Raw genomic sequence first — 24,103 nt, 5'->3', positions numbered from 1 at the left:
TTACCTATTTTACTGGGTTATTAGATGACTTGCTCCAGGAAAATATCCGCCCTGCAGAAGCTTGGGCGTGTTGGTTGCTGCACGTGACGTACCAAAGGCGTGATTGGCTGGGGGCCTAGGATCCCCGAACGGTTGGGTGAATTACAAAGCGACACTACCAGCTTTGGTGATGTAAGGTGCGAAAGAAAAAAAAAGTGGACTGACCGAGGTCGCCGATTATATTCAATCATCTGGCCGCAACCCGGATCGCAAATCGTTTCCTGAGCCACCCAACACTCGCTAGACACGCACAATGGCCTCCCAAGCTTGCGAACTGCGTAAGGAATCCTTTGCGACACAAACCTTCCCCTCCCAATGGCTAACAAAAGGACTCCGCAGCCTCCATTTCCACCCCGGCCGCCGCGCCGGCTGCCGCAAACGAGCAAGCCTCCAAGCCCAAGGTGCGCACGACTGAACGACGAGCCTCGCCTCTCTCTCTCCTTATCTCACACGACTCCGTGCGACGAGCACCTGCTGACGCTTTCTTTTCAATAGCCCTGCTGCGTATGCAAGGAGGAGAAGGCGAAACGGGACGAGTGCATGCTCTTCTCCAACGCCGCCGACCCAGCCAAGGACTGCCTTTCTACGATCGACCAGTACCGAAACTGCATGAAGGGCTTTGGCTTCACGGTGTAAGGGGATAGTCGAGCCGATAATGAAAACGGGTAAATCGATGCGACGATAGATGTACAGTACGACCGAAGCATACACGGCGTTGGGGAAATAAAGAACCATCACGACTCTGGTATGAAAACTGCCTTCTGTGTGCTGCAGTGAGTGTTGTTTGGGCAATTTACAATCTGGTCATCACTCTAGGTGGTTCTCTCCCTGTTGGATCGTGTGATGCCGTGAGGAGTGATCATGATTTAGTTGCGATCGACCTTTTGTACCTTTGATTTCCATCCACATGACCTCTGGAAGATTGTACATTGACTAAAAATCAGTAGTCGAACCGATGGACATCATTCGTAGCTCCAGAGCCGAGCGTCCTCGTGTCCCGTGGCTTTGTCCACGTCTTCCTTACTCTGTCGGGATCGTCGGCAAACCCACCATGGCCTACGTTGATCGGCAAAATGTGGGAATCCGAGGTACGAGGCCGGGGCGTCTTGTTTGGAATTGAGGCAGAGGACGACGGAAAGGTGCGCACGCAGGATGCAGGGCACAGGATGCTGCAAGCTTGCGAGAGGAGATGACCAACTTGTTACTGCTGCGGGCTTCTCTTCTGGGCTACTTGTGCAATATCACGAATGGTGGGTTAGAAGTTGAGAATGGGGGAGGCGAGACATGCTATGGCCGGAAGCCGCTAGGGGATGCAAAAGGTGCAAGAACGGGCTGCGTTGTTTGAACGGAAGCGCAGACTGGCATTGGCAGCGGTGAGGGCGAATGCTGTCACCGGAGGCGGAAGGAACAACAACAATCTCTCAAGGGACCGAAGGCGTTGCGACTGGTCTGTGACCCAATACCCCAATTCCATACTGGAAGCGAAGGACGGCCGACGGGTCCCTTATAGTCTGGTCCAATTCCAACTCTCCCGGCCCAGAAGGCGGCTCCCAGGTGGGAGTTCAGGTCAAACTGGGTCAGTTGGTGTGGTCGGTTAGAGTGAAGTGGTTTGGCTCGGACTTGGGCTCGGCGAGGTCCAGGTTCGAGTCGTCGACAAGAGATTACCTGTCAGTATCCTAGACGTAGGATCATGGGAACTCTTTTGTCATTTTGGTTCTCTTTTTTGATCCTATTTAGAAAGAAAGAAATAATCCTGCACTTTTGTTTCTAGCAGATCTGCGAAATTGCAAGAGATGCTTGCTCCTTCCGTGTGTTGGGAGATTTCGTGATATAAGAGTACTGTCTGGATGCAGCGCTGGTGAGTTCGGTGAGCATGGGGCGGGGTTACTTCGGCTGCAGGGATGGCTGGACTCCAGACAATCAGACCCCACTAAAATTTTCTTCGATAATGGAATCTGCACTGGCACCTTATCGCATCTCAAAAACTCCCTTCTCCATTCAACGGGTTGGTCTCTCGCCAAACCGCAAAGATGGGTCTGGCGCAGCAGAAAATGTAAGAGACATACCATGGGATTCTACAGTGACATGCGACTTTATTTACTGACATCCTACCAAATAGCCGCCGCAAGATCGGCAAGGATCCCAACAACACGAAATGGACCAAGGACACCGAATCCTTCGGCCAGCGGATGCTGCGATCGCAAGGTTGGGAGCCCGGACAATACCTCGGCGCCAAAGACGCAGCACACGCCGTGCACCACACCGCCGCCAATGCCTCCTTCATCCGCGTCGCCCTCAAGGACGACATGCTCGGCCTCGGCTTCAAACAAGCTAGGGATGACAGAGTGACGGGAATGGACGTCTTCTCCGACCTGCTGGGACGTCTGAACGGCAAATCGACCGAGGCGATCGACAAGGATCGTCAGGCCCGCGAGGCGCTGAAGAGCACGTTGTACTGCGATACCAAGTTCGGTCCCATGCGCTTCGTCAGCGGCGGCTTCCTCGTGGGCGACCAAGTTAAGGAGTCTGTCGACGGCGAGCCCAAGGAGGAGAGCAAGGATGATGTCAAGATGGAGGACATCCCCGCCGCGGAGTCTTCGAGCAAGAAGTCGAAGAAGCGCAAGGCCGAGGAGTCGAGCGACGAGTCGGAATCCTCCGAGGACGAGAAGACACGGAAGAAGCGCAGGAAAGAGGAGAAGAAGGAGAAGAAGCGCAAGTCAAAGGCTGCGAAGGAGGATGTTTCCGAAGATACCCAGGACGACGCGGAGAGGAAGGCCAAGAAGGATAAGAAGAAGGAGAAGAAGGAAAAGAAGAAGGCCGAGAAGGACAGCTCCGACGCCGAGAGCTCTGACGAAAAGGCGTCAAAGAAGAAGAGCAAGAAGGACAAGGCTGAGGCAAAGGAGACCGACGCCGAGAAGGCCGCGAGGAAGGAAGAGAAGAGGAAGCGCAAGGAGGAAAAGCGCGCCAAAAAGGAGGCGTCGCGGGAATCTTCGTTCACGCCGGCTAAGTCAACACCAGCGAGCGGTACTTCAACACCGATTCTCAGAGGTCACCACGCTGTAAGATCACGATGGATTGCACAGAAGAGGATGGCGACTATGGACGACAAGGCGTTGAACCAGGTATGTGACATTGGATATTCCCACGATGCGTATCTGTTTACTAACTCGAGGCAGATTTTCATGATCAAGTCGCAGTCATGATTAGAGATAGAAAATAGATATTAATGACATGGTGTTTTGAGGCGTTCCACATATGTGAAGTACCCATCTAAAGGCGATGTAGGCCAGGCCTAAATGGTGCTGCGCCGCGATTTGTACCCTGTGTCATCGATATGGGGACTTTGGTTATGCTACTATTGCGAATTTCGGACGGAGGGGCGAGAGTCAAAACAGAGTTCTGATCGTTTAGACTTATGGCTGATGTTGCCTAGCAGTAAGCCTCAAAGCATTTCTGCGTGGGTACTGAGCGCGCGCGCGCCCGACCGGTTCGTATTCGAGGCAGCCGAGCCACTTTGGCCGGGTGTACGTGCCGAAGTATGCCACCACGACCTTGAGCGATGAGAAAGCTGTGCATATATATCCTCCATCAGTACCCACCCAACGCATGTTGTGTGAACCAACCTTGTCCGCCAAGCTTCGCTTTTCTCTTCGAACACGTCTTTGAGAAACACCATAAATGAAAGTACAACCTCGAAAAGACACAACCATCTCGCAGGAGCACAGTATGGTGGCTCCATCTTCATCTACTGCACCAGGGTCCATGAGCAAGACTGCCGCCAACGACGATAGTATGAGAACCAACGACCCCGCTGGACCCAAGCCTATCGCATGGCAACACAACTACTTCGCGACCTGGCTTTCGATTAATCTCGTATGCTGGTTCATCATCTCCGGGCTCGGCTCCGGCAGCGTCACCATCCCGTCGGAAGGCCAAGCTATCATCGGCGGCTTCGCTTCCTTTATCTTCGCCGGCTCGTTCCTTGGCACCCTCATCATGGTCGAGGAAGTGTGGTCGCGGACGTCCCACACTCGAATGCTTGCCGGTACTATGGGACTCGGGTTGACGGCGACGTACGCTCTCATGGGTGAAGGCTGGAATAACGGCTGGCATCGGACTGCCGTTGCGCTGAGCGGAGGGTACGTCGGGTTCGTGCTGGAGTCTGCGACGGGGGTGTTTGGCTTGTTGCTTCAGGGTCTTGCCAATACTGGCGAGCCGCAGGATCCTGCGGTAGTCACGGATAAGAAGGGCTAGAAGAAGGCGGAGGGAGAGAAACCAGAGGGGTACCTAGTCTCTTTTCAAAAAGATTCTGCGTTCATACTTCTATCTATTCGACGATGTGGAAGCGTGATGTCAATTCAGCTCCTGATTATCTTCATAAGAAGAGCATCGTAACACTTTTTGCCCCCACTTTATCATGAATGGAACATATAAAAGGCTTTGGAGACTTGAGGTACCTCTTCCAGGTAAGACACTATTGAAAAGGCAAAAGCGTATGGCATCCAGCAAAAGGATAGAACCCTCGGCCGGATTTGAACCAGCGACCTTCAGCTAGCTTTCCCTTGACGGGCTGCAGGCCGACGCTCTACCAATTGAGCTACAAGGGCTTTTCTGATGTCTTGTTGGTTATCAGATGCATCCAAGACCATTATGACTGTTTCGTTGGCAACCTGGCTGTTCAGTCATCGCCGCTTTGACGTTGGTTGGTGAGTCACTTGGATATGTAGGTACTCAAAGTTGGCCGCCAAGGTTCGGCCTGATCACGGGGCTGTGGTCCGTCTCCCAACCGCACGCAAAAACCAAGATGCCGAAACCTTTCTGGCTACCTTTGTGAAAGACTTCGGTATGTCGCCCGCCAATTCTTACTCCGACATGGGCCTTTGGTGCAGGTATCACATCGACAGCTACACAAGCCCAGCGCAACGATGTTGTTGACGACCATACTATGCGCTATTGGACGCTTCTTCTTACGTCTAGATGCCGTGCTGGCAGTTCTAAGGGTTCTCGGAGCCTTTGGAATGATATCCTGCCTCCTCATCTTGGCATTCTGTCATCGAGCCTTTGGCAAATACGTCCTTGCGCTCGTTGCGTTGAGCCCCCTGGTCCGCCTCATCCAAACCAGCTGGGAGTTCATGACTGGAGACTTTCCTTGGGACACCAAGGGATATTTAGTGAGCAGCAGAGAAGGAGAGTTTCTACCCTGGGTGGTCTTCTTCCAGCTGCTTGCCCTCGGGGTTCTCGCCGTCTCTGCACGCGACTACGTAGAGAACTTCCTCCGTAAGCGACAGGAAGTCCAGATCGATGATTTGGTGGAGATTACGATAGCGGACGCTCTAGAAGCTTCTGAAGAAACTTGGGAGATGGTTGAGCATACGCAAGGTTCCATCGAGAATGGCTGGGCGGGCAAGCGGCTTACCTCTGACGGCAAAAGTATTACGACGAGAGCAGAGCTCGAGACTCGTCAACGTTCTCAAGAACAGGAAGAATCCCTAGAGGAGTTCGTTGGGTAATCAGCCAACCCAAAAGACTTACTATTCACGATCACAAACCAAGCATCCCACAAATTTGTACAAGGTGAGGCTTCTCAAGCCAACTCAGCCGTAACCACCATGCTTACCTCAATTGCAAACAGTCATCACCCTTCGGGTGCTGCTCAATGAAGCGAGGGCCTTCAATATGGCAAACTCAAACACTGGGTTTCTGCCCTTATAGGTGCTTTCCTGACTGGCCTGTCTTCGATACGAAAAGTCTGCACATAACAGGTATCTCCGTTGACGAAGGCATGCCCATATAAGCACAGGATCTTCTCAGGATGTACGACCAGAAACTCGGAACAACCAGACTTCTAGTCAAGCTGAATATCCTTTCACTGAAATCCCAAAAACATACACTTATAACAAACCAACAACTCAAGGAGTTACTGTTATCTATCAACTATCTACAATGGCTGCCTCTACTACTTCCAACCAAACCCGCTTCTGGCGTGAACGCTCCCCTTGTCCGGGACGTCCGTCGTCGCTGCTCTCAAGAAGAACTTTCGACAGGCGCATTTCCGTTCTTCAAGACCATGGAGACGTCTGGTGGAAGCACTTCCCTAGCTCCCAAGAGTGCAATCAGCCAACTTTGAGGGCCGAGGAGCCGGTCGCGCATAACTCAGGCCGCGACTCGACGTCGGCCGCTCCCAACTCAACGATGTCCAGCCAAAGGACCGACCCCATCGACATCTTCGAGCCGTATCCTATCAGAAACGATCCGACTCCCAGTCTCCAGAACGAAAATGAAAGCTTCTTCGGCAAGAGTTACAGGGCAAAGCCCAAACGTCAGCGGCCGCAGCCTCTGTTCGGATCCTCGAGCGCCATGGTCAACGACAACAAGGACCACAGCACGGCATCCGAGAGCCGACCTGCCACAAAGAGATCCATCTCTTGGGCCCACGGCTGCTCCCCCGCGGACCAGAAAGCCGACAAGCTTACGAGAGAGAGGGCCACCTCCCTGCCGCCTCCTTCTCAGGAGTCCGATGACGAGACTGCTACCCCTATGGCAGTCACTCCGGGTTCACAACAAACAAGGTCGACAGACCTTGTCAACCACAAAAGCGAGCACTCGAGCTCACCGCCAAGAAAATGGCTCCAGGTCGACGACATGATTTCGGGGCCCCGCCTCGTTCAAGTCAAGCCGGGGCCTGGCTACGACGAGCTGCCCCCGCTCACCTATGTGACGACTGACCCTGGGGTGGTTGACAGCATCCCGCCCCTGGACGCGGCGACTCAAGCTCTGGCGTTGAAAGACTTGAGAGACTACGTCAGCAGCTCCTGTTCCTCGAGCCAGGCTAGTCGGTCGCCGTCTCATGAGCGCGAGGAGACTATTGAGAAGGATGATTGGGAGACCGACGACGAGGACCAGGTCACCGAGGATGAAGACGATGAGACTGAGAGTGAGCTGGAGTGGGTTCAGCTTGTGGAGACGAGAGAGCCGGAGAGAATGGTGCATCTCCTCAACGGTGAATATATTCCGCTCTCCGGGTGGAAGAAGAAGCATCAGCATGGGAGGAAGTCAAATTGGGGCATGGTGTTGATTGTTTCCATGCTGGTGGTGCTCCTGGCATTGTTCGTGGCATACATGATGAACCTTGCGTGGTGTGGGGGCGTAGCCAGAAGAACCTAAGGTCTTGCCGTAGTCATAATGCCCAGGCCCCCATGGCTATCTGTATGTACATCTTTGTACTATATTTTCTCAAGTATTGGATATGGGATAATAATGATTTGGTTGATTTCTATTCATCCTTGTATTGCGCCATGCTAAACTAGAAGTATTGTTCTTCTAAAGAGGGTATAAGATTCGATCTTCAACCGCCATGCGTGATAAATAATAACGAAAAACCAGACATCAATGACGCCGTGCCTTGGTGTACCTCCAAAGCAAGCTCGCACCTTCCAACGTGGGCATTATCCTTGGCCGAGGACTTGCAGATGGGCCCTTCTCGACAGCTAGATGCATCGACCTATGAAACCTCCGTCTAAACCGCCGCCAGTCGTCATTCGTCGGCCATGATTCGTAAAGGTCGGCTTCGTCTTCAAGGTCGTCCTTGTCGAAACAGTCATCCTTGTCCTCCTCCACGGCCAGCGGGTAGTGAAGAAACTCATTTGAATGCGGGTGTCGGGGCTGTGTGTAATTGAGATGCGACTCAATGTCGAATTTGAAGCGGTATCCTTGGTGCACCTGCTGCGGGCGGAGGGCCCCCAGATTACTATTCGCAGATTGCGGTGCCGCGTACGGGTAATGCACGTCAAAGTCGAACTGGAATTCCTGATGGACGACAAAGACCAGCTTTCTCAGTTTCGGAAATTTAGCGAGGCGGGCCAGCAGCGTCGCCATGTTCGTCTTGGAGACTTTCCAACTGAGGACGGGGTGGCAGATGCCCGTGTACAAGCCGTACGACGTTCCAAATGCAAGCCGGCTGAGACTGTCTCGGACAAGGGGGATCTGGCTGAAAAAGTGCAGCGTTCGGAGCAGCCGCTTGACCAGCAAGTACGGCTCGAGCAAGAGGACATCGCGCGACAAATCGACGTATTTTGTGGTGACGGACAGTGTAAGAGGTCTGTAGCGCTGCAGGACGAACACTCTCGTCTCGTGGCAGACTCCGCCAAAGGCTGGTGGTGGTTCATCTCGAACGTTGGCGAACATGAGCCCTGCAGCGGCGGGCGTCTTCTGGCTTGCATTCGGGGCGTCCATGACTTCGTAAACACGGGATTGCGGCAGAGCGTATTCCCAAATCATCAGGCGGATCTCCACCGGCAGCTTCATGACGGGGAACGGCTGGCCGCAGCGTGCATCCGCAAAGGACTCCCTCTTGTAAGCCGGGAAAAGGTTCGCCATGTTGATCTCTGTGTGACGCGGAGGCCGGGTTGCATCGCAGCAGGAGATCTGTCAAGGGGTCCTGAAATTGCGGCCTGTTGGGAACCTGGCGGGCGATCTTCTTTAAGGCTGGATGATCTCGGCGGGGGAAGGTTAAAAATGATCGGCAGCGGGACCCAACCACTCGGACGGCGACCGCGCGAACGAACTTAGCCCAAATATCAACAAGACGAGCGAGAGGCGTCGAGACGAAGGATGGGAGTTGAAATATAGGACCGAGTTACCCACTCGTTTAACGTTTCGACTAGCGGCCCGAGAGATCTCGCATAGATGAGGGTGCGAGTTTGTTTCGAGGATCCGGCCGGGATGGAGAGGGTCAGGGTGGGTGAGCGATGTGTGTTCGAGACTTGACAACTCGCCCCAGGTTGATGAACTGGAGTCAATGAAAGATACAGGCGACGCCAATCGGGGATTATTGCGAGATGAAGCGAGCAGGCCGGGCGCGCGCAGGAGAAGGCGGAGAAAGAGAAGGAGAAGGAGAAGGAGGTCTTGTTTTTGCAAGGAAGAAAGTGAAACGACAAGAAGAGCCGACGGAACGAACTCTCACCTGAAAGCGAGCGGCGGCGGGAATGTAAGCTGGTTTTGAGAGCCCGTCCGGAAGCTCCCCATCACACTGGTGAAACTGGGGCTAGTCCCGATCATCTGATGGCTGTCAACTTTGACTAAGGTCTAGAGGCATGGCCATCTACCGTCCCTGCGGTGCTGTTTAGTGGACAAAAGCAACGTGGGATGTCACGACGGTACGCCGCAAGAATGGAACTATTGGGCGCCATGACTGCCCCAATCAGGTAGTGGTGCCGGCAGTGAATGACGCGCTGTCGTCAGAGCGGGCGATGGATGCACCTCGATATCCGGCAAGCCTGGGGCTCGGCAGGCAGGGTGAGATTTTGTGTTTCTGCGTGAATGGGGTTTCCGGCGTCCTGGCGAGAAGGAAAAACGCATTGTTGGGAGACCGCATTCGGTGGGTTGTCACTCGACTTACCCGGAAACCGCGATGCACACGACATGGCAATCTAATTTTGGCAGAGGCCAAGACTTGCGGTGTGCGGTAATCTCGGCGGCGGTAGCTTCGTGATCCCATCAGCTGGCGATGAGCGGCGGGTTCTACAAACGTTAGTGATTGCGACTGTCGGGCTACCTTGGGTAGGTAGTAGCTGAGGTATGCCCATCATCTGGACCGTAATATGGCATCGCACGGTGCCGGACTGCTGCTACCACGCCGCCGCTGCAGGGTGACCGCAGCGTTCCAACGAGATGGCAGATGGGTAAGGTGCCAAGACGTTGGCCGGGGTAGGGTCGGGGAAGTGGTGGCATCGGAAGAGGGGCGGGCGTCGCGAGGAGCTCGCCGAAGTTGACGTTCACAAACGGGCGGAGGCCAGGGAATGGATACGGCGATATGGCAATGGGGGGTTTGACCTTGTTGATACCGGGCCGGATATCGATTGCTGGAAACTTGGGTCGGAGAAACAATACGAATGTGGAAAACGAAGTTTGGTTTAAGCATATTGCTCTTCTCCTGGCGGCCCCTCATATCTGATACCTTGGCTTTGTCGTGGGCCTCGCTGCAATCAATCTGAAGGGAACAAGACGGCCACTTGATGGCGTTGCGTGACCATTTGGTCGACTCTTGCACTCCTCTGTCGCATTTTGACCCCCTGAGCGGCCCTAGAGGCTTGTCTAGACCTGTGGGCAGGAGTCAGCCCCGGTCATTCAGTGGTCGATTTGTTGGTTCCGCCTGTTGCGTGTACAGTCTTGGTTCCAATTCACTGTACAGAATGTCAATGTATCTGAGCCGGACTGGGATCCGCATGCGTCGCTCGGTGGTTGGCGAAGGGGGTGGGAGCTAGGCCCACGCGATGGCTCGAGGTCGAAGACGGAGATGGTGTGTTCATATGGTGCTCGCCGTCATCTTTGTCGACATTGGATGACGACGGGGGTTATCTAGTTGGCTCAATACCGACGTGCTCTTCGTCGCACACTGAGTGAAAGTGTGGGGACCGGGCGTCGGTGTGGATGCAGCCGGACACTGGACCTCGCAGGTGAGCTGCAGGCGGGTGCACAGACCATGTCTTCCTTCCACCTTCCCGTCGTTTTCTTTTTTCTTTTTTTTTTCCACCTGCAGTCGCAGTTGCCAGTCAGGGCCCATCCAGCAGCTCGTCCCCGCCCCGTCAACCTGAATGAACCCGTCCTTCCTTTCCGGCAGAATAGTTCTTCCGCAGATATAACCTAAGCGCGGGCGGCTCCACCCTAGCGGCCGTGCAGCGACGGGTCGCGATATAAAAAAGTCTTTTTCGAGCGCGATCTTGACGGAGATTTCCTTTTTTCTTCTTTTTTCTTCGTGCGGCTGGCACGATTCGTTACAGTTTCCCCTGTTGCTGGAATCCCACAATCAATGGATTTCAAATGCGTCAATCGTGCCCCAGAACAAATTTAATTGCAGCCGGTCTTTCTTCACTTGTTCCTGTCGGCTTGTAACCGCTGGAACGCGCAAGAGAGGCCGGACATATTTTCACCTTGGATTGAGGTTTTCTTCCTCGACCACATGGACGCGCGAATAAAGCGGTTCTAGATCCATTCCGGAATCGCGTCCTGAGCTTGGGAACGCGCGGTGTAGTAGGCGCATCGTAAAGGTCACGTAAACGTACTCAACTTGTCACCGCGAAGTTGCACCTGCGATCTTGTAAATGGCCCAGGCAGGCCGTGCTTTGGTCTTGTTTTGCGGCTTCCCGCGCAGCCACTTGTGAGAAACCTCTATGACTTGGGCTCTAATTATGTCTCATATCGAGGGCATTTCCGCAGAATTTTCATCATCTCCACTAGTCCGATCTTTAACTGAGAGGCTCCCCCTACTCGCCGGCCTCATCGCCAATCTTCTCCAGCTTGCCCATCTCTCTCTTCTCACCCGACTCGCCGATGAGGCGCACTCTGTCAAGGCGCACCTTCTCGCCGTCGCCGTCGCCCTTGGTGACGTAGATGATCAAGCTGTTGATGTTCTGGAACTTGACGAACCGAAGACCAATGTTGGCAGTGCCGTCGGCGTTCCAGTCCTTCTCGGTGAGAGTGATGGCTTGCGTAGGAGGGGTATCGTCGGCCTCGCTGAAGTCGAGGTTGTGGGGCTTGTTCGTGTAGAGGTGGATGGTGCCGGGACGCATCGGAGCCTCATCGTCGTCGTCGTCGGTAGGAGGAAGAGAGGTCAGCTGCGATGTTGGTCAGTAATGCTAGGTTGCTTGTTTCTCAACGATGAACCTACCTGAAGGGTGTGCAGCTTCAGCATGGACTGGAACGGCATGAAAAGCAGAAGCTGATCGTCAGCGCCACTCTCAACCCAGTCCTTGGCTCCCTCCTTCTTGGCCAGAGCGCTGGGCTTAGAGGTATCGAACAAGACACGGACGGGACCAAAGTCCTCGTCGGCATTCAGAAGCTCGCAGCCCTTGGGCTCAATCTGATCGGTGATATCGGTGTAGCCGCGCGGGAGCGCAGCGCCTCTCCAGCTGCCGCCGCTCGAGCTGCCAGAACCCCCGCCAGATCCAGGCGCAGATCCGCCCTCGACCTCCTTCACCAACTTCTTGACAACCTCCTGGAGCTTGCGGGGGTCGGCACCCTGGACCTTCTCGATCGCCTTGCCTTCGCGGAAGACCATGAAGGTCGGGAGGGAGGTGACATTGTAGGTGCTGGCGATATCCTTCTGGGCCTCGACGTCGATCTTGACGAATGTTACGACATCTTTGCGTGACAGGGAGGACGAGAGCTGCTCGTAGAGAGGAGCAATGGCCTTGCAGGGACCGCACCAATCGGCGTAGACTGCGACGAGCCCAATTTGTCAGCAACCTCAAAGCAAGAGAGAGTACATTAGCAACCCAGGTAACGGCGAGGTTGCCTCAATCCAGACCATCCAGAGTCCAGTGAAGCAGCCTGCCAGCCATCTACTTCAAGGTTGTGAAGGGGAAGAGTGCTTTAGCTCTAGTTGGTGTTGGGGATGGAGAAACTCACAGTCGGCGACGACTATGCGGGAGCTCGACAGGAGCTTCTGGAACTCCGCCGGCGACTTGATGTGAACCGTACTCATCTTCGCAGCCCGAAGTGGTGGTGGTTCAATGTCGGTGGAATGTGACGATGTTGTTGATGATGGAACCCAGAAGAAAGCTGCCCCGCGACACACTCAAGGCAGACCTCACTGACGAAAGGTAGCTTACCTACCCCGCACCATGCCTCTCTTGGACTAGCGCGAATCACGTTGTGCACGGATCACCAATCACCAAACCCATCCATCCATCCAGTCTTGTCTTTTGAGTACCATTCTTACACACTGCAGAACCGGGGAGACTGTTTTACACCTTTGTAGCCTTTGTGTGAGCCAAACTATTTACAACGTTCCATCTGTTCTCTTCTTTACCTGATGAACCTCAAATACCACTGACCGAGGGTTTGATCTAGATGTCTGCCAATGTTGTGTACGATAGCGGATTGGAAGCTCGAGTTTGACAGTCTGATCGAAGTCGAACTGCCCAGAAGCCTCGGCAGGTGTAGGGCAAGATCCATCCTTTGCTTGGTTTGCCGACACACTCATGGAGCTTTCCCGTGGTACTTTATTCTTTTGGATGTGCCGTCGCCGTCCCTCTTCGCGCTCGTGAGCAGCGGGCGTCCGGTGGATGGGTGGGATGTAGGCGATGTGGAGGCCGTCCGGCTTCCTGTCGACAGTACAGAGACCTTCTTGGCCAAGCCAGAAGACGAACTCATTCAAGGATTTCCACTGCGTTGGCTGTATGCTTGGATGTTGTGGGTTTTGGGTATACGTCTTGTAGACCTCGTTTGCAGACACCCTTCGTGATTGGTGTTTCGTTCGTAGAAGCTCGAGGAATCCGTTTTGGAACTCCCAGGACTCTTCCATGTTCCGCTCCAAGTCATCTGTGTGCCCCGCATGCTTTTTCATGTCGTCTACGCTCAGGAGGGATATATTGCAGGCAGCGCAAACCGCAACGAAAGCACTTGACCACTGCGTCTCCATTCCTGGGTTTGAGGATGGGCTGGTATGTGCGGCAGCGACGTTCTCTTGGGTCGTTCTTGTGAGCCTTTTTGGTGTGAGGCGGCCACGGTTGTTGAAAAGCCGAGAGGTCCCAATTGAGATTAATAAAAAAAATTGAATGCACGGCACCATGTCTATCCAGGTTGCTTCCCAGTGTCCCAAGCCGAAATTGTGGTGGAACCTGAGGGGGAGTCGGGGTCGGATGCGGTGGCTTGAACGCTCGATGGAAATTCTGTGGTAATGTCCTTTTGACTTACAAGATAAGCCTCACGAGGTTTGGTGAAGGAACAATGAGGGAGCATTGACGGCTTAGAGAATAGAGAGGACGAGAAGATCAAACGCAACGTCAGAGAATGCATGACATAGTATGCCATCGGTGTCATGTTGATGTCTACAGCAGCTAGCTCTATTTTGGTACTTCTAGAAAGCCTGATCAGGGCTTCGTCATCTACCAGGCGATGCTCGTCCCGTTAAAGTTCAAATGACTATCTCAGCTGAGCCCTGAGGTTGTCTGTAAGCTCATGGCTTGAGAGTTTCCAGCACCTCCTTACCCTCCAGCCCCGGCAATTCCTTCTCCGTGATTTGCAACGCATCGAGGGTTGCCTGCTGGCTGAAGAAATTCTCAAGAATTCTCTTTGAGTCTCCCCATGTAGCTGCACCCTCATGCAGGGTACCAAATATCCTTACTTGCTCATTGTCACGGAGCGCGAACATCTGCGGTGACTTGAGGTTATCAGAATCGGGGCGAGAGCAGATGATGACCTTTTGACACTTTGGTGCATGCTCCAAAATCCATTTCATAGTCGCAATGCAGTCGTTCTTAGTTGTGAAGTTAGTGCACTCAACAGCAATGATTTTGCAGTTGTCCAAAGGAATTTGCGCATTACTAGGATGCCACATAAAATCCTGGATGAAAGCAATGTCTCTGTTGTTATTGAACCAGCACCCGTAAGCCCTCAAGCCATTGCGGCCGAATTGGAAATCGCCGTGCTTCTCGGCAACTTTTCTTGACTCGCTACAAGTGTGGAGAATTGCAGGCCGTTTGTGCTTTTCAAGGAGGCAGATGTTGTCTTCGGCGTCGCGCTGAGGGCAGAAAATGCGAGTGCCAGGAAGCGCCAGCTCCCATATCATGTGTCGAAGCTCACTGGGCAGCCTTGAGAACCTGTGGAAAGTTGGACCTAGAACCATTTGAGCTTTCTTGGTTCTCTTCCAAAGGAAGACACGGAACTAACGACCGATCATCGGGAGTCGCTCGATGATGCGAGTCTGGACCTCTATCACATCGATGAGTTCCTTCTGGATCTCTGTTGTTGCACAGTAGTTAGCCAGGCATTCGTGCGAACTGCTGAGGTTCGGTCATTACCCATCAGCCCCTTCGTTTGGGAAGGCGCTCGGCATCTTGCGCTTTGCTCAGCGCCCATCTGTGCCATCTTTTCGATGATTCGGAATTGCTCCGATATTCCCTGGGCGGTGGCGGCGGCGGAAAGGTGTAGTCCATCCATATTGGAAAAAAAAACTTCGTAGCTTGGTGACATTTCCTATTGTGTAGTGGAATGTGACTAGCGGGTGAAAGAAGAAGTGCGAGGGAACGAAGAGAGGCAGAGGTCTGCGAGGCATGGGGGAAAAGAAACCGTTGGAGGGAGAAGGAGGAGGTGGCTTCTGAGAAAGATGGAAGGAGCGTGTACCGAAAATTGGGTAAAAGGGCAACAACTTCCATGGATCTGGAAAGTGCCAATGCTCAGTGGTGAGTAACCTCGAGGTTTCGTTTCGACCAAGACTCCGGGGCTGGACTTCGGAACAGAAAGTGATGGCGGGGCCTTTGCGATGCTGTAGTCCTTTCCGTTTGACACGTCACTAACCACTGACTAGAAAAGACTCGATAAGCGAAGAAAATTATAGGGATATGTGTATTGGTGTGAAAAGAGGACTTCAGCTAATCTACTTGCCGGCCAGTCCCGAAGCCGATAGTCCCAGGTAGTCGACCCGTGATAAAAACGAATCCCTCCCAAAGGAACTTTTAGCGCCGTATCTGAGATGCTCACTGTTCGCATCCCAAGTCCAGCCTCTTCGATAAAATGTCGACATTGCCACAGCTGCTTTGCTTACGGTCTAGCATAAGCTTCACTTTGTGTTGCTTCGACGTGATCCTTCTTGGTCAAAGATTCTCCGCATCCCTCTGCAAATCCAGCTCTCTGTTCGCCGTCATCAAGTTCGCTTGTTGAACAGAAGCTCCATGCCTTCAAAAACGAGACGGCGGTCCTGTGCTCCCAGGCAGTTGGACTGAATCTTCTCCAACCTTTTCTTCAGTTTTGCCCAAGTGGGCCATTGCTGGCCGCCATCATCATCGTTCTCATCTTCATTGTCGTTTTCATCGTCGTCGTTGTCGTCGTCGTCGTCATCCCAGTCCTCAGGGATGGGGACATAGTCACGGTCAAGCAATTTGAAGAGCCGCGCATGGTGGATGTCTTCAACGCTCCCCAAAATCTGCGGACGGATTGTGACGATGAGTTTTTGGCATTTGAGGTCGTCTCTGGCCCACTCCATTTGAGAAACGCAGGACCTCTGTGAGAAGAGATCATACCATTCCATTGCAATGTTCTGAGTATGAGCAGCCTTGATTGCCCGCTCAGCCTTGCCGGACAACTCATCATATTGAAGAAACACGATATCTCTGCTCGGATTGAACCAGAATCCTTGAGTACGAGTATTTCTCCATCCGAATGCGAATTCTCCATTCTCTTCTGTGACCAGCCAAGCCTCTTTGCAAGCAGATCATATAGCAGGAGGTTTGTGGTCGAGTGTGAAAGCGAGAGCAATATAGCCTTCATTGTCCTCATACGGCATGAAGACGCGAGCATCTGGCAGTGCCATCTCCCAAACTATCTCGCGAATCTCGGGCGGCAATTGGTTGAAGCGTGGGAAGGCCGTGGCTGCCAATATCATATTAGTTTTGAGAAGGAAATCAACCGGAGACACCTACCAGGTATTATTCGGCCGAAGTCGCACTTGCTGGCCGCTTGAGTTTCATTCAAGCGCTGTATGGTGCTTGCCTGGGACTGGATAGTCTTGATGATAGTTTTCTGAACCTCTAAAATATCGTTCGTTTGGGACGCGGAAAGTGCACCTTGCGTGGCGAGGGCACGCGCCATTCTCGTGATGACCTCGCACTGTTTGGCAACAGTGCTGGAAGCCGCCTCGATCAGGCTCATCATTGAATCCATTTTGGTAATCTGGGTATTTAGGTAGGCTGTGGTGGGTTGGTTGTGCGAGGTGAGAAATCTCGGGTTGGTTGTAGAAAGGGGGAGGGGAGCAAAACGTGGAGAGAAGAGAGAGAGAGAGAAAGATGAAAAGTCCGTTGAATGAGGAAGGAGCGGCAATTTTCAGGCAGTGGCGTCTCTCGTTCTATGGATGATAGTTGAAGTGGTAAACCGAGTAGAGGTAACAACAGCGACGGACAATAATAACGGACGACGACGATGACGACAATATTAGCTTGATAGAGCACATTTGAACCCCAAGGAAAAGTAGACAGTCTCTTATCTATTAATATCTATAGCCATTCTCGCCCTTGATGTCTTTCCCCTTTGTCGTCCTTAGCCTGTGACTGACCTCCAGTCCATGTGATTCCTCTAGTCGCTGTCAAAATTCTTGACATGGCCATTTTGAACTTCCGTTATATCCGTCCATAGTTCTCTGTAGCATCGCGTATTCGATGTAAAATGAGCTCGACCCCCTCGATTTTGAGAGACCGCTGTTTGTCAGATCCAGCAATCTCCTTCAGCCGACCTTCTAGATATTCCTTTGACATCACCCACATAACTTCGTCATCTTTAGGAAAGTAGTTCCAATCCAGCCAAGTATCACCCGAATCTTTGGAGGCGATGATGGAGTCGTCGTCTATCGGCTGAAGCTCCGGAATGAGACCCTCTTCACCATCGAGACCAACATCATCAAAGATGATGATGATGAGGCGGCGAATATTTGGCAACAAGTCCCAAAATGAATCAAGAACGCGGTCAAAATTTTCCTCCAGAGACACGTCCCGCGAACAGATGGCGAGATTTCGAACACGCTCGAAGAACTGCCCGTTTTCGAATTCTCGGTTCCACCGTTTCCAGTCCAAGATGATGTCCGTATCCGGGTCGAACCAGAATCCCGGAAAGTTTTCTCCAAACTCTTCGTATCGCAGTCCAAGAGAATGAACCCAATTCTTTTGAGTGATCTCCCATGCTTCGTGACAGACGCCGCGGATGGCCGGCGGCTTAGGTAGGTTGACAAGTCGCGCGGTGTCGGAAAGCGTTTCGAGAACGTCGCCGGTGATCTCGATTGTACGAGCATTGGGCAGGGCGGCATTCCAAATCTTGATACGTAGTTCAGGAGCGAGCTTGCAGAAGTAGTGGAAGGTCGCGGCTGACTGTGTCTGTTCCGCATCAGGTGCGTCGACATCAATCGTATCGGACCCCATTTTTGGTGATTGTTCGTCGATTCTCAAAGAAATTAGGGAGAGCGTATGGGATGTAGTTAAGCGAGTGTCGTTGAATGTGTGCGTTGTTCTCAGAAACGGGAAACTTTTCGAAGATATGGAGATTGAACTGTTATGTCTCGCGACTGCCCTCCGCATGCTTCTTGCCTTAAAGAAGTCCAGGTGGTCCTTCCCTTGCAAAAGTCTGAGGCGCCTCCCTATCACACGTTTTAGTCTCGTCGACGTGAAATTCGCAGCAGGTCGCAGCCAGCTGCCTTCCTTCTTCACTCCCAATTCGTTCAGGAGGCCCCTGCCCTTCTGCCTCAACCACCCACCTGCAAATACGACGACACAACAAACTACCATCAGTCTCTCCATCGTCGTAATGTTGAAGGTATTTGGCGCAGCACGCTGGCTTCTGGGCCTTCCGCCCGCCAATGCCATCGAAGCTCCCCAGCCAGGTAAGCCAAGCATCCTTGTGCATGAACACCGTTCTGACCGGATTCGAACAGTCGCGGCAACGACGCTCCATCGCTTCCGAGAGCTCCCGCCCGAGATTCGGCGTGGCATCTGGGACCTTGCGCTTCCTCCGTCACGGGTTTACGAACCGGAGGCTTCCTCCACGGATGTTATGAAACCAGTAAAATTCCTTACAGAGTTCCCCCCGCCTACCATGCGGGAAGCCTGCCGCGAGGCGTATGGTGTGTGCATGTCGAGAGGGTGCTTCCAGTTCGGCTACTGGGCGAGTCGCATGCGAGGCATCTGGTATAATGTCTTCACGGACGCGATATACTACACATGCGAAATGCAGTGCACTAGAACACAGATCGAAACCCCCGCCACCATCTATCTTTCCGCAGATTGTGCGCTCCGCTCGCCAAACTGCCGAGACTTCCTGATGTCACCAAAGTTCGACTACTGCGAGAGGCTGATAGTCGCTGTCTATCCGCCCGGTTCCTGGGAGATGGATGCGAAGGAACTCAGGGGAACGGAACCAGTCTTCCGGAAAATCATGGACGGAGAATCTGTCGGCTATCATGGATTTGACGATACCGATTGGCCCATGGAAGAGAGACAAGTTGTGGAAGGCTATGATGCGCCTGAGAGCGATATCATTGATTGGGAAGATGCCAAAGAGGTGATCTTGAACATTTTCGAGAGACGAAAGGAGATCTTACGTGAGATCAATGAGGAGAGGCCCAACGAAATCACGGTCAGAGAATATCACGAAGGAAATCTGGAGGTGGAGGCTGTGGAGGTCTTTCGAAAGCCCATACCCAAGGCTTTGCCAGCTTGATCAGGCGGTGAGCAGGATGAGAGAGCGCCGGTAAGACGGGCCGATATTGCTGAAGCGAAGGGAATAAGAGTACAACACTGGCAGGCTGTACACTGGGACACGATGTTGAAGGAACAATACATCTAGACATGGGGACAAAATCAGAAGAAGAGATCATGGGAAGGAGTACCGAAGAGAGAACAGGGCAGGAACAACGATACGATGACACGACACGAATCTCGCTTCGATGGGTTTCTCTAGCAAAGAAATAGCCAGCAATTAGAAGAGTTTATCAAAAGAAGACAATGCTACGTTCAGACACCACAAGTCAAGACCCCATTTGCCAAGTCATCGTATAAAGAGGAAACAAAATCGTGTGTGTGTCTTGCCATAAGTCATCTCGGGGACCTGTCGGAAAAAGCAACCCTTCCGAATCCAACACCTTGCGAGTCCTGATGTTTTGCCTGAATATGATACAATCCCAAAAGTCGTGAGTTTAAAGAAAAGCCGGACCACCTGCCCTCAATGATACTAGTCAAACAGAGTGTGCTTGGCTCTCAGCATCTCCATACCGACGAACTTGGGCACCTTGCCCTGACTGAGACCCTTGGTCTGGACCACGTGCTCCATCCACAGCTGCTCGACGATGCGCTTGACGTCCCTCCAGACGGCGACGTTTCCTATCTCCGTCGACATCTCGGTGGGGTAGTCGTGGTGGCCGATGGTGTCGTCGGCCTGAAGAGGGTAGAGCTTCGCGGGCAGGCGGGGAGGAGGAAGACAAGAGCGATAATCCCAGTCAACGGCCTGGAGCATGATGACCTCGCGGCAGGATGTGAAGTGGGTGAGGATGGTGTCCATCTTGGCGGTGCAGTTGTCCTTGGTCATGAGCTTGGTGTGGGGCAGCGCGACGCGGACGATGCGGGACATGTCGATGTTTGTCCAGCTGGAGGGCTCGGCGCGCAGGTAGAGGATGTCTTCGGAGTGGTTGAACCAGACGCCCTTGTACTCACCACCGAAAAGACCGAACTCGAAGGCACCTGCCTCCTTGAAGGCGGCGTTGGCTTCCTTGCAAGCGAGGCGGAGCTTGGGCGTCTTGTGTGTGGTAACGCACATCTCAGGCAGACCTGAGTTCATACGGACGGTGGCGGGGTTGGCCTGGTTGGGATCGTGGGCGCGCATCATGCGGTGGAAGTGGCCATCGGGGCCAGTCATCTCAAAGATCCTTCCGCCGGGGAGGGCGAACTTCCAAATCTTCATGCGGAGCTCGAGAGGGAGCTTCTTGAAGAAATGGAACTCAAGCTTGGCCGCCGAGTGACGGGAGGCTCTTTGGGCCTCGAAGTCGATGCCGGTGTAGGACAGAAACCTACCGACGGTCTCCCTCTTCTTGTCCTGGTCTGCTACGTCATGTTAACATGTATCTTCAGTGGCAAGGCAAGGAAAAATCATGCGCTTCTTGTCCCGGCGGTTCTTACTCTCGAGCTTCTTGACCCTCTCCGTGAGGTCGCGATTCTCTTGAATGGCGGTGTCGAGACGGGCACGGAGAGAGTCGGGGTTGGCGAGGCGGGGCTGCACCGGGCCGTTGGCCATCTCGGAAGCAACAGCGGCGCGGACGTAGCCTTGCACGGCGGCCATCAAGTTCTGGGTGGCGGCAGCCAGCGGGTCGACTGGAGGGGCGGCCATGATGCTGGGTCGGGTTCGGTACCTGTATGAGATGAGAAACTGGGTCTGACACGGGTTCTGGCGGTATGGCGAAGATAACTCACCTGAGTCGCGGCACCGAGAGGGTCTGAGCGAATGGAGCGATCGGGATGAGCAACGCTTTCACTGCGGAGTGAGTGCGATGAAAGGGACAGACATGAGACTGAGTAATTGTTTGCTGCGATGATGTCAAGAGAGGCAGCAAATGGATGTGGAGTGAATGAGGCGAGGGGTCGGTTGGGTGTGGAGGCGGCGGCGGCGCGTCGTCGTGGGCGGCCGAGGGAGCGAAAAAAGAGCGATCGTGGTGGAAGGCAGTTGAATTGGAGGCAGGAAGTGTGTCAGATCCGCTCAGATTTCGGGGGAGGCGGCGACCGACGAGCGTCTCCTGCCTTCCTGCCTTGAAGGTCGGCGAACGGAGGAGGAGGCAGCACCGCTTGAGGACGAGGTGAAGTTGAAAAAAGATGGGGGCCTCAGGCTGGAAAGTGCCGTTGATTGATTGTGTGCGCGTTTGCTTTCCTCCAACCTGACTGACTGATTGACTGCAGCGACTGACAGATACCCTTACCTCAGTTTGGTTGGTGCCGGTACCACGTTTGTGTGGTGTGTCCCGGCGTGCGAGGTGTGCGTGTCGAGTTGTGTGTAAAGTGCAGACCGACCTGACTGGGCTGGCTGGCAAGCTGGAAGGGAACCTGGAGGGAAGCACACCGGTTGTGCAGCGTGCCTCCACGGGGCACCTTGGCAAGCTCCCCCCGCCATGTGGTGGACAGGGATCCCAGCGACGGCGGGAGCGATGCTAGCGCCCGGGGAAGGTGATGCTCGTCGTGCACGGGCCCTCAGTTCGGGTGATGTTGCTGCATTTGGGTCCTCTCCAGTGCCCCAGGGCATTGCCGACGAGTTTAAATTCAATGAGGAGAGTGGCTAGTCTGCGGCGTATTATTGATTCATGTTTCGTGTTGTTGTCTGTTTTTACCATTATGATTTGTATGCAAGCCTCAATTGTTGGGTTGCCAAAACAGGTTCTTATTGATCAAGCCGCAAAGCTTCAAGTTGTACGAGACGGACATCGCACCTATGTAAGGTAGCTAAAGTACCTCCTACCAATACTTGGACGCCATCTCACAGCTACATGATGGCCATGTACATGATTGCGAACTCTGGGCCCCTTTTAAATGGCGTCTTATCTTTTCGCTTGAGATAAGAGCGCCGTACCGGTGAATGAGCGCGTCCGGCTCTTCACCGACCGGAGCCCAGCCAGTGACAAACGGCCAGTAATGTACCTGCCCTTCCAGACCCATGTCGACGTGTGCTTGGAAGGAGCCCTGGGAGGGCTGCCAAAACACACCGGCAAACGGAGGAGCTGCTCCCCGCCAATAATGCCTGCAGCAAAGCGGCACGGGAGCCGCCAGGCAATAAAAACACGGGGACAAGACCGCTGCAACGTTTGTTGGCCTGTTGGGTATTATGGAGGTATCCATGGCTGGCTGGCTGGCTGGCTGGCTGCCCTTACATAACCTCAGTCATTCACCATTCACATGCATTGGCGGCCGTCTGTCTGCCCTGGGCTGTCAACGCAAGATCTACGATGGAAACATAAACCTTATTTAATTACTCGACGAGGATCAGCCAGTGGCGCAACGGGATACAGGTCGTGAAAGACTGGCTTACGAGGTAAGACAGACAGACCTTCCCTCTGTCTCTGGACCGTGTCGTCGGATTTTGGTTTTCGGGTCTCGTCAGCAATGTGACGTGTCGCTTGTTCAGAAATTGACAAACATGCAGGGACAGATCTGACATCCATGTCGCTGATAGAAGTCAGAGCACATTTTGTCATCTGCAGCCCTGGGGGAGATTTTGGGGAGGGGGGAGGGGGAGGTTCATTTACACAAGCCCGGTTCTATTCGCTCAATAATTCTAATTTTTCCTTATATTCACAAATGCCCCAAGCCTGTATCGACTGCACGCTGATGCGTTTGCTACATATGACGAAAGGAAGATATCAAAAGCAAAACAATTCTGTGGAACCCTCTTTTTCTACCAAGGGTTGGGCGCGACAACGGTGTAGTTTCTCCAGCCACCGTTGAGTCGCGCGTGCTCGATGGCCTCTTCATGTTGGTCCAGGGTGAACACGGCCAGCTCGCTGCCGCTCTCCTTGCCGATGCGCAGCTGGCCACCCTCAATCATCCTGATCAGCTGCTCGAGCGTGCGGCGCTCGCACATCCACTTGCCCTGCAGCTTGAGGTTCATGATGCCGAAGGAGGCGTAGGGGATAGTCAGAGTCTCGCTGGCGCCACCGCTGAGGATGATTCTGCCCTCGCGCTTGAGCACGCGCAGAGCGGCGCCGAGGTACGGCGGGTTCTTGAGCTCGCCGGGGGTCCAGTCGTTGTAGATCTCGGCGCCGGTGCCGTTGGGGGTCGCTTGGCGGATGGCTGCAGCGTCGGCCTCCTCGTCGCCAGTCATGACGACGGTCTTGAGGCGGGGGTGGTCGTTGAGCTTTTTGCGCATGGCGGCGAGCTTGTTCTCGCTGCGGCCTAGCGCGATGACGTTGGCGCCTGCGGTAAGGGCGACCTCGACGGCCAGGCCACCAAAGGAACCTCCTGAAGGGCCGATGATGACGGTCTCGGCCACCTTGACATCGGCGGCCTCGAGGAGGGCACCCGCGGCGACGGAGTAGTGTGCGATAGAATGTAAAGCTGCGTAGTCATATCCAAGCTCGCCGCACAGACGCTTCTCGTCGAGAAGGTAGACATTCTCGAGGGGCACCTTCTGGTACTGCTGCAGTGAACCGTCACGCCACTCCTGAGTGAGCTTCTTGTCCTCGCCGTGGCCGCCAATGTGGCCGATCATGATCATCTTTCCGGGATCGTCACGGCCACGGGTGGTGGCGTCGACGTAAACAAGGTCGCCTTCCTTGACTTTGACGGCGTCGGGGCCGACTTGATGCACTCGGCCGATGGCATTCGGGTTGGGCACGTAGGGGGGAGGGAGGGAGACATGCTCGAGCTTGCCGGAGTGGAAGAGGTGGGTGTAAGGGACGATAGGAGCAGCAAGGATCTTTACGACGACTGTGCCGGTGGGAGCGTCTGGGATGGGGAGGTCGATTATCTGAGCGGGCTCCTGGTAGGATGCGATCCAGAGGGCTCTGTTGCCGTTTGAGGAGCTCATTTTGCTGGGTATAGGTAGAGGTATTTGT

General features: G+C 53.8%; 13 protein-coding genes across 13 annotated transcripts; 6 read left to right on the top strand and 7 right to left on the bottom strand.

Moving 5' to 3' along the window:
* Positions 1-292: 292 nt before the first annotated feature.
* On the top strand, positions 293-675 carry COX17 (Cytochrome c oxidase copper chaperone; the record flags this gene model as incomplete). Its single annotated transcript, XM_037315693.1, has 3 exons — positions 293-317; positions 379-440; positions 535-675. 3 exons carry the CDS (start codon positions 293-295, stop codon positions 673-675), a joined length of 228 nt encoding a protein of 75 aa, XP_037186269.1.
* Positions 676-2,069: 1,394 nt separating this feature from the next.
* PXR1 lies at positions 2,070-3,242 on the top strand (the record flags this gene model as incomplete). Its single annotated transcript, XM_037315692.1, has 3 exons — positions 2,070-2,092; positions 2,159-3,161; positions 3,216-3,242. 3 exons carry the CDS (start codon positions 2,070-2,072, stop codon positions 3,240-3,242), a joined length of 1,053 nt encoding a protein of 350 aa, XP_037186272.1.
* A 475-nt stretch (positions 3,243-3,717) lies between these two features.
* CGCA056_v000430 (uncharacterized protein) lies at positions 3,718-4,293 on the top strand (the record flags this gene model as incomplete). Its single annotated transcript, XM_037315691.1, has 1 exon — positions 3,718-4,293. One exon carries the CDS (start codon positions 3,718-3,720, stop codon positions 4,291-4,293), a length of 576 nt encoding a protein of 191 aa, XP_037186271.1.
* Positions 4,294-4,964: 671 nt separating this feature from the next.
* CGCA056_v000429 (uncharacterized protein) lies at positions 4,965-5,549 on the top strand (the record flags this gene model as incomplete). Its single annotated transcript, XM_037315690.1, has 1 exon — positions 4,965-5,549. The coding sequence occupies one exon, from the start codon at positions 4,965-4,967 to the stop codon at positions 5,547-5,549; it is 585 nt and encodes a 194-aa protein (XP_037185228.1).
* A 433-nt stretch (positions 5,550-5,982) lies between these two features.
* On the top strand, positions 5,983-7,203 carry CGCA056_v000428 (uncharacterized protein; the record flags this gene model as incomplete). Its single annotated transcript, XM_037315689.1, has 1 exon — positions 5,983-7,203. The coding sequence occupies one exon, from the start codon at positions 5,983-5,985 to the stop codon at positions 7,201-7,203; it is 1,221 nt and encodes a 406-aa protein (XP_037185229.1).
* Positions 7,204-7,425: 222 nt separating this feature from the next.
* CGCA056_v000427 (uncharacterized protein) lies at positions 7,426-8,415 on the bottom strand (the record flags this gene model as incomplete). Its single annotated transcript, XM_037315688.1, has 1 exon — positions 7,426-8,415. One exon carries the CDS (start codon positions 8,413-8,415, stop codon positions 7,426-7,428), a length of 990 nt encoding a protein of 329 aa, XP_037185543.1.
* A 2,885-nt stretch (positions 8,416-11,300) lies between these two features.
* txl1 (Thioredoxin-like protein 1) lies at positions 11,301-12,520 on the bottom strand (the record flags this gene model as incomplete). The annotated part of the gene is made up of 3 exons (XM_037315687.1): positions 11,301-11,651; positions 11,705-12,255; positions 12,445-12,520. The coding sequence occupies 3 exons, from the start codon at positions 12,518-12,520 to the stop codon at positions 11,301-11,303; spliced, it is 978 nt and encodes a 325-aa protein (XP_037185545.1).
* A 3,162-nt stretch (positions 12,521-15,682) lies between these two features.
* On the bottom strand, positions 15,683-16,021 carry CGCA056_v000425 (uncharacterized protein; the record flags this gene model as incomplete). Its single annotated transcript, XM_037315686.1, has 1 exon — positions 15,683-16,021. One exon carries the CDS (start codon positions 16,019-16,021, stop codon positions 15,683-15,685), a length of 339 nt encoding a protein of 112 aa, XP_037185540.1.
* Positions 16,022-16,249: 228 nt separating this feature from the next.
* CGCA056_v000424 (uncharacterized protein) lies at positions 16,250-16,698 on the bottom strand (the record flags this gene model as incomplete). The annotated part of the gene is made up of 2 exons (XM_037315685.1): positions 16,250-16,407; positions 16,458-16,698. 2 exons carry the CDS (start codon positions 16,696-16,698, stop codon positions 16,250-16,252), a joined length of 399 nt encoding a protein of 132 aa, XP_037185225.1.
* A 452-nt stretch (positions 16,699-17,150) lies between these two features.
* Positions 17,151-17,942, bottom strand: CGCA056_v000423 (uncharacterized protein; the record flags this gene model as incomplete). The annotated part of the gene is made up of 1 exon (XM_037315684.1): positions 17,151-17,942. One exon carries the CDS (start codon positions 17,940-17,942, stop codon positions 17,151-17,153), a length of 792 nt encoding a protein of 263 aa, XP_037185191.1.
* A 382-nt stretch (positions 17,943-18,324) lies between these two features.
* On the top strand, positions 18,325-19,236 carry CGCA056_v000422 (uncharacterized protein; the record flags this gene model as incomplete). Its single annotated transcript, XM_037315683.1, has 2 exons — positions 18,325-18,400; positions 18,452-19,236. 2 exons carry the CDS (start codon positions 18,325-18,327, stop codon positions 19,234-19,236), a joined length of 861 nt encoding a protein of 286 aa, XP_037185539.1.
* Positions 19,237-19,746: 510 nt separating this feature from the next.
* On the bottom strand, positions 19,747-20,895 carry CGCA056_v000421 (uncharacterized protein; the record flags this gene model as incomplete). The annotated part of the gene is made up of 2 exons (XM_037315682.1): positions 19,747-20,612; positions 20,688-20,895. The coding sequence occupies 2 exons, from the start codon at positions 20,893-20,895 to the stop codon at positions 19,747-19,749; spliced, it is 1,074 nt and encodes a 357-aa protein (XP_037185537.1).
* A 2,049-nt stretch (positions 20,896-22,944) lies between these two features.
* CGCA056_v000420 (uncharacterized protein) lies at positions 22,945-24,075 on the bottom strand (the record flags this gene model as incomplete). Its single annotated transcript, XM_037315681.1, has 1 exon — positions 22,945-24,075. The coding sequence occupies one exon, from the start codon at positions 24,073-24,075 to the stop codon at positions 22,945-22,947; it is 1,131 nt and encodes a 376-aa protein (XP_037185538.1).
* Between the last annotated feature and the right edge of the window lie 28 nt (positions 24,076-24,103).

Source organism: Colletotrichum aenigma (genome assembly GCF_013390185.1).
Source record: "Colletotrichum aenigma strain Cg56 chromosome Unknown KSG_Cg56_contig01, whole genome shotgun sequence".
Classification (NCBI taxonomy): domain Eukaryota; kingdom Fungi; phylum Ascomycota; class Sordariomycetes; order Glomerellales; family Glomerellaceae; genus Colletotrichum; species Colletotrichum aenigma.
This window is presented reverse-complemented; position numbering and strand designations above follow the sequence as displayed.